Source organism: Fukomys damarensis, unplaced genomic scaffold, assembly GCF_012274545.1.
Source record: "Fukomys damarensis isolate Sample0158 unplaced genomic scaffold, DMR_v1.0_HiC HiC_scaffold_27, whole genome shotgun sequence".
In the NCBI taxonomy this organism is placed as follows: domain Eukaryota; kingdom Metazoa; phylum Chordata; class Mammalia; order Rodentia; family Bathyergidae; genus Fukomys; species Fukomys damarensis.
Window position 1 is genome coordinate 6,862,384 of NW_022900939.1, and position 9,245 is coordinate 6,871,628.

At 58.6% G+C, this 9,245-nt stretch overlaps 1 protein-coding gene across 1 annotated transcript in view; it reads left to right on the top strand.

Annotated features, from left to right (window-relative positions):
- Positions 1 to 995: 995 nt before the first annotated feature.
- Positions 996 to 9,245, top strand: part of Chst1 (carbohydrate sulfotransferase 1) — a 10,297-nt gene continuing 2,047 nt past the window's right edge. The window contains exons 1-3 of the mRNA XM_033756519.1: positions 996 to 7,657; positions 8,030 to 8,118; positions 8,872 to 9,245. Coding sequence (XP_033612410.1) covers positions 8,914 to 9,245 — 332 coding nt within the window. The 5' untranslated portion in view covers positions 996 to 7,657; positions 8,030 to 8,118; positions 8,872 to 8,913. The remainder of the gene's footprint in view (positions 7,658 to 8,029; positions 8,119 to 8,871) is intronic.

The window sequence follows — 9,245 nt, forward strand, 5'->3', positions numbered from 1 at the left end:
GACATCTGGGGTGACAGTGATGGCCTGGCCAGGCTCCCTTCCCTGCTGTCCTGTGGCCCCAGCTTGGAGCTCCCTAAGTCCCCTCCACCACTGCCAGCTGTCAGTGCAGTGCACAACCTCATCACCCCTGGTCCTTCCTTCTATTTTATAGAGGAAAAACAGATTCCTGGCTCTGCTTGTTTGGCCAGACCCTAAGCTGGCTGCGGCTCCTCTGCCATCCACACCAGCCTTGGGGATGCCCTCCTCTTCCTGGGCTCTCCAGGCAGCTCCGGCTGCTGCCCGGCCCCCCCCCCCCCGGCTTCCTGCCAAGGCTCTTCCCCCCAGGTCTCTCTGGACCGCTTTGCCGTCCTCATTGGTGCTCACAACACCTTCCAATTTAATATCCTCTGCAAATTTCATTAACGGACTGTTTACTCCCTCTCTCAGGATCATTAATGAAGATGTTAGATAGGATGTGACCCCGCGCCGGCTTGGCAGCCCTGCCCCCACACCGGGCTCTGCCTTTCAGCCGCTTCCTGCTCCTGCTTTTGGACCCCCTGACAAATGCTTAGGGACAAGTCTGTTCAAATTAACTTTGCGAGATTACTTGGGGGCGCTGTATCAAATGCTTTGCTAAAAATCAAGATATATTACCCTGCCTGCATTTCCTTCATCTACCAGTCTTGTAATTCTATCAAGAAAGCTATCAAGTTTGTCAGGCGTGATTTGTTCTTTGTAAATCCCCACGGTGCCACATGGGGCACAGGGTTCCCGAGTTTTCTAAATGTTTAGAGATTCCCCCTTGTGTTTGTGCCTTGATTAGAGCTGGAAGGCTATGGGCTGGGAGTGCCCTGGAAAGCTGTCTGCTTCACCGGGATGGGGAGGGAGTAGCCCCATGGCTTCTCTGGTCTCCGTGGTGACAGCAAATGGTTTAGGATCTCTGCCCCCACTGATGTCCCCGCAGTGTGCTGGGACTCCAAGCTGGGAGCTGGGTGAGGCTGGGTGCGGGGGTCCCTGGTGCTGTCCTTCAGGGTTTCTTCAGGGCAGAGGAAATGATGAAGTCTGTCGTCTCTGACATTCTGAGGTCCCACTAATTGAGTGATGGCTGCCGACCAGTCACTTTGCTGGGAGCTTTCTGTGCTTGATCTCAGGGGAATCTGGGGAGTGGGTATGGCCTGCGCTCCCCTCTGGCACTCAGAGGGCAAAGATGCCCAGGACAGTGCGGGCTCCTAATCAGGCACGTTTAGGCTCAGGAGAGCCGGGATGGCAGCCTAGGTGTTGCCGGAGGTCCAAGTGGGGAAGGAAGGTAAGGCTTGGAGGTTGGGGGGGAAGGCATGGTGAGGCGAGCACACACCACACATCCGCTGCCCATTCTGTCCACCGCCCTGCCCTGGCTGAGCCTCACCTGGGGAGCGGACACAGCTGCGGTCCATATTCCCGGACTTGTGGGGTCCACTGTGGTGTCCATAACAGGTGCACACGTGGGGCCGGGGCTGGACCACAGCTGTCATGGGAGCCCCTTTTCGTCTGCTGAGAGCCATTCACTGGTGCCTCCTGGGTGACTCTTCCCTAATACTTATCACCCAGGGCACGAGGTGGCAGCCTGGTGCAGGCACGTCCTTGGGACCGCAGGCTGGTGATATGGCCTAGGCCCTGTTCCAGACCACTTCTAGCCAGGTGCTCATGGACACCTTGGGTGGCATCCTGGTGGCACGGGGCTGGGGCATTCCTGGGCTCCTTGGCCATAAAGCCCCTTGAGCCTCCCCGTACTTACCTAGGCCAGATTCAGGGCCCTGCTGGTCACCTCAGTCCTGGCACCCCCTGCCCTGCTGTCTAGAGTCCCAGTGATGGGTGGTGTTCTTGTGACTCTGTGGTTAGGGCCAGGGCTTGATCCTTGGACCTGAGCCTGAATCCAGAAGTGCTTGGACAAGTGTCCCTCTACCTGCCCAGGCCTCCTGGGGAAGGTGGCACTGGCATGAAGCAAGTAGCCTCAGCTCCAGCCATGTCTGTGGTCCTCTCTGGGTGTCTGCACCTGTGGCTCCTTCTGCTCATAAGACTCAGGGTCCCCTCTGTCCCCACATCCCCACAGGGCTGGGTGGGCCTTGTGCAGGTGGCTGGGGCCTGGAGACTTGGGAGTCAGGGACAGATGGTCCTGCCCCTGGCTGTAGGCAGCAGTTGCCTGGGCTGAACCCCTGTTGATGTCCCTGAAGCTGGGAACCAGGGGTGGGGCCTCGGTACTAATCCCACTTGGCTGTGGCTTCTGGTGGGTGGTGTGGGGGGCAGGAAACCGGGGCCTTTCCCCCTAGTGTCGGGCAGAAGAGTCCTGCCTGTTGCAGGCCAGCCTGAGACAGGGAACCAGCCTTCTGACTCATCTCTCCCCGGGAGCTGGGCACACTGGGGCCTTGTTCTGGGGCCGGGGGTGACTGACTCTGGGCCTGAGGTGGGACCACATGGCATCTTTCTTTCCCCAGGCAAGTCAGGCCTCTGCCAGCAGGGTGGTAAGGGTCCCCAGCCACATGCACTGGGCCCCCCCTGGAGGGAGCTGTGGTACATCTGTTAACGCTAACATTTCAGGTCAGGGGCTTTTGCGATGTGCCCAGCTCTTGATGAACTGCTGGCGTCACCAGTGCCTGTCTCGCAGCCCAAGCACTCGGGAGACCCATGACGTGTCCTCCATTTCGTGTGTGATGACCACAGGCCTGCAGAGGTGAAGCCTTCGCCCAGGTCTCCTGGCTGTGAAGCACAAGCAGAAAGGGGGCGCCCAGGCCCTGTCTGCCTGCCAGCCTCCTCTTTCAGTGTCTGTGGGTGACTTCTCTGGGAGGCTTGAGATGCCCAGGGGCCCCCACATCGCCCATGGACACCAGAGTGGCGAGAGGCAGTGGGGCAGCTCTGCTGAGGGTGCAGATGTGGAAGGCCAGTGACTCAGTGTGGTGGTCATGGGGACCATGGCAGAAAGACTGCGCCCCCATTCGGTGCCCCGAGGAGGTGCTGTGGGGTCCGTGGATAGCTGTGTGTCCCAAGCACTCGAAATTGTACAACCACCGTGTTTGTGTTGGTGCCGGTTCTGTAGACTCCACGGTTCAAGTGGAGGTGGTGTGACCCCAGAGAGAAGCCAGGTTATGCTCCCACACTACCCACACTGAGGGATGCCCTGGGTCACAGGTCCCTGCAGCTCGTCTGTGGTTCTATTAGGTGTGAGATCTTCAGGATGTGGCTCATGGTAGCATGTGACTTTGGAGACCTCTTGGAAGAAATCTTGTGCAAAGTATTCAGAGTAGCTGGACGTCTCTTGAGTCGAGAAGCTCTAGTCCTTATCTCATGGACCCTATCAAACATGCAAAAATTGCTCATTTCCCATTGACCGCCAGGAAGCTCTGACCCCTACATGTAGCCCACAGGCTGCTGGGCTCTTACACTGACCTTGTTTCTGCTTCTTTCAGACTTTCATACTCTTCTCCTTGCCTCATTTTCATCACCTAATTTTCCTAGGGAAGAAAAAAACCTTGCTGTTTTATGTTTTTGAGCCTTAACTAAACAAACATCTGTGGTGGCTCAGTGTTGGCTCCTGCCGACCCAGGATTAGCATTTCCTCCCCCATCTGCTATCCCAGCCAATTCCCTCTTCCCTGTCCAGTTCCCTGCCCTTTGCTCTGTTTCCTGGCACCCCAGAGTCTCGGGGCCCCTCCATTCTATCTCCAAGTCAGCTCAGAGAGTTCCTCCCCATCCCCCTTGGGAGAAGTAACGAGGCAGCCGTTCCCCACAGCCCAGCTCCTGCCCTGTCCTAACTGTCTCCAGCCAACTGCCGTCCATCATGGCCACCCAAGCAGCTAGTGCCCAGCCCTAGAGGAATGGAGGGAGGGGCACCTTGTAAATCGGAGAGGGGACAGCTGGTTGGCAGTGCCTTGGGGACCAGACAGGAAGGGCCCCACCCTGTAATCAGTCACCTCTCCAGCCCTCGTGTGAAGTGGCTTCAGCCTATCTCAGAGACAGTGGCTCAGAGTTCCCCTGCACTGTCTCCTGGCTCCTCCCTGTGTGGTGTGGTTCCTGGTTCACGTTCCCAGTGTGTTTCTGCAGGTATATAAATATCTGTGCATCCTCCTTAGAAAACCACAGATGGTGGTAGGTATCACACTGTGTTCTCTGGCCCTAGATGTTTTGACACTCTTGAGTGCTTTCTCCTCCTCAGTACAAGCAGATCCCTGGAGCCCTTTCTGAGCATTGAGGGGTCAGGCCTCTGGGGCGGGGCCTCCTCAGTGTCAGGGGGTCCAGGAAACATCTAGGTTTGTGTGCAACATTGTGGGCACAAGTGGCATTTTCTGGGTTGAGGAGCTGTGTTTCCAAGGGGCCTCTGGCCCAGAGTACAGAGCTGCCCCTGGGTCTCGATGGGTTTCCCCAGAGCAGGGAGGGAAGGCAGAGCCTGAGAGCCCTCGGCTGGTGGAGTGGCCATGGATCAGCCAGAGTCGGGGCACAGACAGAGTCGCCCCGCTCTAGTGCCTTCTGGAAGATGCATGGAGTGGGGGTCTTCTGAGTTAGAGAAGCCCGGCCGGTCATCAGAGCTGGGGCCCTCTGGTCCCTGGGCACACAGAGCCAGGCGCAGAGACCAGGGCGAGCCCAGGGCCACTCAGCCAGGGAAGGCGGAGGCTGTGGCTGCCCCTGTGGGGACAGAAACTTCAGTGTTCTTCCCTTCCCAAGGGGAGAGGCCTCGGATGGGGCGAGGCTGCCTGTGGCTGCTGCCTCTGGCGTGCAGCTAAGGAGGGCGGGTGCTGTCATCACACCTCGCTCTTCCTGAAGCCTTCTCTCTGCAGCTGCTTTTGCTGGGAACCCCGGGGAGGCCGCCCTGCAGCATCTGGCCACTAGGGGACAGCAGGAAAGCCACTATGGTGCCTAAAGCCAGGAGAGAGCCGTGGAAAGAGGTGGGGTGGGCAGAGATCTGTGTTTCTGTCAGAGTGAGACCCTGTGGGCTGCAGGGTGATTTGTAACGAGGCGCTTCCTCCAGAGAGAAAAGCAAAGCGTTAATAATGACACTATTAACTGCTTTATGGGGTGCTTACCTTGTCAGGGCACTGCCAGAGCTAATGAGTCCTCCCTTCAGCCTGTTATAATTACTCCCACTTTGCAGGTGAGAAAACAGAGGCCCAGAGAGATGAAGACATAATAGATAGGTTCCCACAGGCAGTAAGTGGGTGAGCTGGGAGAGCCTGCACCTTAACCCAATGTCTGGAATTGTCTAAATCCTTTAAGAAGGCGTTCAGTTTATAATCACTTCTGTGATTATACCCCTTATGGATGGGGAAACTGAGGCCAGGAGCAGCAGGTGAATCACCCAGGTGACAGATCCAGGCTGACAGGCTCACAGACTGAGCCCTTAGCTCTGAATTTGAGCTTTTCAGACTGGGATTCTGTTCCTCTCCCACCAGCAGTGCCTATTGGGAGCTGACTGACACTGAGGTCAGAGCTTTCTCCTGGGCGTGGACTTAGTTCACCACCTCCCCTGTCTTCCAACACAAAGGACTGATCCTGGGCTCCACCCTGGAGGTAGAAGGAGGCTGTTCCCTAGTCACTGGAAGCCCAGAAGGGGGCCTGGGCTCCACCTTCCAACTTGGAGCCCAGAGGCATTGAGGAGTCTCTTGCAGTGGCCAGCACTCCCTTGGGAACAGCAGGACCTGGCCCTGGGGCTCTGGTTTCCAGGGCAGATGCCTTCAGCATACCAAGGACACTTGGCCAGCCATTGGCCTGGCTCTGCCAGGTTGGCAGGAGAGCAAGGCACTTCCAGGAGGGCAGGACTTCCCCCATCTTCCTGTTCCCATGCCCTGGTTCTGGCCTCCCTGGAAGGTACGGGTGGCCTTTGGCTGGGCTTCCGGCACCCGCTCCACGGTGCCGGGGCTGTGCCTTGTGGACTGGGTCCGCTGTCTTAGGGACTGATGTCACTGAGCAGAACAGCAGCTCCTGGTCCTGGCCTTGTGTTTTTCTGGCGAGGGGATGCAGCAGTGAGTTAGGGTCACGTGGCAGATGCTCCTCTTTGGAAGACCTCCCGGCTGCATTTGTTCTTGGGGTCCCAGATTTGAGGGGACATTGTCTAAGCGCTGAAATATGGGTGAGGCAGGGAGTAGATCCAGGAAGGAGATTTGTGTGTGGACCTCATGGCACATGGCCTGGGGTGGCTTGGGGTGCTGGCTGTGCCCTGTCCGGGGTGTGAGCTTGGGGAAGTCCTGTCACCGCCATGAGCCTCAGTGCCCCTCTCTGTACAGTGGGCAGTGACTGTTGACCTCACAGGCTTGGCATGAAGGTGGAATGAGTGCCCATGAGGACTGGCCCTTCCTGGCATGATGTTACCCATAAAGCCCGGGCAGGGCGTGCCCCCCAGGAGAGCTCAGCGATGTCTGGGGGCGAATGCACCCAAATACGCTGGCATTGCAACACGAGGGCAGACTCCTCAGTACTTCAAACTGTCACCCGCACTACTGTTCTTGGCATTCTCTGCCCGTTTTCTTCTTGAATGGTGTCGGTTCCCTTTTCTCTTGGGCACTGGGGCAGAGGAGTGGCCTGCACCTGGCAGGGGAACACGTTCCCAGCTCCTCGCTCCAGGGAGGGGGCAGCATGGAGCAGCGGGGTGTGGTGGAGGGTATGGCTTTTCTCCGATCACAGTGACTCTGGACTGTGCTTCTATTTACTGCCACTTGGTGACCTGGTATTGATTTGTATCTATAGCAAGTCAAGTTCCATGTTTAAAGCTGGACTCCCAGGCCCAGCAGCTGCAGCAGGCCCTCTGCCATCTCAGCCCCAGCCCAGTGCCCCTCCTGAAGGCCAGCTCTGTTTCCTCCCTTGGGGCTGATGGTGAGGAGCCTAAGTCCTGGCTGGGGTCTGACCTGGAGGGATTATGCTTTCTGCTAGGTTGGATCTGCTGGTACATATTTCCTTAGTCTTTGAGCCTGCACTGCTCTATCTGAACCATGGGAGTGAGGACAGCCTCTCCTATGGGTTTGTAGGGCTTCCACGGTGCCAGGACTTGGGGGAGCCAGGACAGGTGGCTGTGCAGGTTTGGAAAATGAAGATCCGCTGGCCTGGCCCCAGAGAAGCCACAGCAAAGAGCAGAGGGTGACGAATAGCCGGAAAGCACAGATGTTCACCCCACCAGCCGTGAGCGAATGAATGAACGGAGCAGACAGCCGAGGGAAGGGATGCTCTCTGAGTCTGACCCCTTCGGATGCCTGGCCTCTGACGTGCAGATTCAGAACCGTGCTGAGCCCATTGAGCGGATGCTGGAGAAACAGAACGTCCGAGAAAGTGGGATCTCCGGGGGTGGGGCAGAGAGCACTCGCTCCGGGGAGACTTCCATTTGGGGTTACAGTGGCCGATGAGCTCTGGCAGGCCCCCCTCACCCTTTCACGGCTCTGTACAGAGTTCTCAGGGGGCATAAATCAGCTCATGCAGGTGAAAGATGCGATACTTTGGGAGTGCCTGGAAGATGATGCCCAAATCCTGGCTCCCATCTCAGTGTTGGTGCAGCTCAGTAAGGCCCATTTCTGCTTTGCATTTCAGGTAGCTGCTCTGCGCTCATCAGCTTGATAGAGGAAGAAGAATCCCTCTGCCTGGCTGTCCCTTTGGAGCTGAGCTTTTGACCTGGAGGCTGGGGGGAGTGGTGAGCCCTCTGCCTGCCCTCTACCCTCATCACCGAACAGGTTGGATTTGGTCTGCTGACTTCAAAGGCAGAGCCGGTGGGGGCTGTGCTGGCTTTCAGTCAGCTGGGCACGCCGGCCAGCCAGCCTCTGCCCATGGCCCGTGCCGACAGAGGGGCACAGGCTCGTTGGGAGGGTAAGAGGGTGGGGAGGTAAGTGAAGGTGAGATGCACCCCATGATTCAGGGCCAGACTTGGGAACCAGACGTGGCACTTGGTTGGTGGGGGCCCCGGAGTCAATGATTAATCCAGGGGGGCATTCAGGGCCCTCACTGCCTGGCCCTGGGGGCTGCCTGTGGGACACAGGACACAGGAGAGAACGTGGGAGGACCCTGGGAGCCCAGCCCCACCCTCAGGACCCTCCCTGTCTGTGCAGGCTGCAGGCTCAGCCTGCCGGACCTCTGCTGGCTTGGGCTGGTGACACTGGTGGCTGCAGACTGTCCAGCCTGGGACCGCCCCTCTTTGGTGAGTGTTGAGCTGTCTGGGAGCTGCTCGGCCCGCTCTCTGGCGGTAGCTGAGCCTGCCTCTCACACCCACAGCAAGCTCTGGCTGTCCCGGCCACACCCTTCCCTCCCCATCCCCCATCTGCATGTGGATGGGCCAAGGGCAGAGCCAGTTGCCACCTGTCTCCCCGGCCAGGATGGGCTTTGCAGGCAGCTTGCCTCATGGCAGCATGGCAGCAAGTCCTGGTGCCTGGGAGGGGCTGCTGCTCTGGGCCACCTGCCTCTTGGACGGTCCAGGAGCCCAGAGCCCACATCTGGAGGTAGCTGGCCATCCATATCCAGCAGCTGGGGGCCTGGCCCAGTTGGCCTGGACAAGATGTTGCTGGCCCTTCTGCCAGGGGCTGGGTTCAGAAGGAGATACCTGCTGTGATAAAGAAAAGAGAACTGGGCCCAGGAGATGCTGCAGGGGTGGCAGGGTGTGGCCTGAGACTCCCTTAAGGGCGAGAACTTGCTGGGGGGAGTTAAACTCTAGCCCAGCAGGGACCTGTAAGGAGCTTGGGCCTGTGACAGGAGGCCTCTGCCTCAACCTGTAGGTTAGATCTTGGGGTACAGTTTGTCCCTGAAGTTCCCAGGAGCCTCCCAGAGAATGGCAGAGTTTAGTGTTGAAGCTGCTTGGGGTTCAGGGGTGTGTGGGGAGCCCTGGGCAGAGGCTGGGTGTTTCCCTGGGCCCCCGTTCTGTGAGAGGTGCCTGACCACTGGCCACCTTTGCCCGCAGACCTCGAGCCGTGGAGAAGCAGCCCCATGAAGGTGGCCAGCCATGCAATGCTCCTGGAAGGCCGTGCTCCTCCTGGCCCTGGCCTCCATCGCCATCCAGTACACGGCCATCCGCACTTTCACCGCCAAGTCCTTCCACACCTGCCCGGGGCTGGCCGAGGCTGGGCTGGCGGAACGGCTGTGTGAGGAGGGCCCCACTTTCGCCGATAACCTCTCTCGCAAGACCCACATCCTCATCCTGGCCACCACGCGCAGCGGCTCGTCCTTCGTGGGCCAGCTCTTCAACCAGCACCTGGACGTCTTCTACCTGTTCGAGCCCCTCTACCACGTCCAGAACACGCTCATCCCCCGCTTCACCCAGGGCAAGAGCCCGGC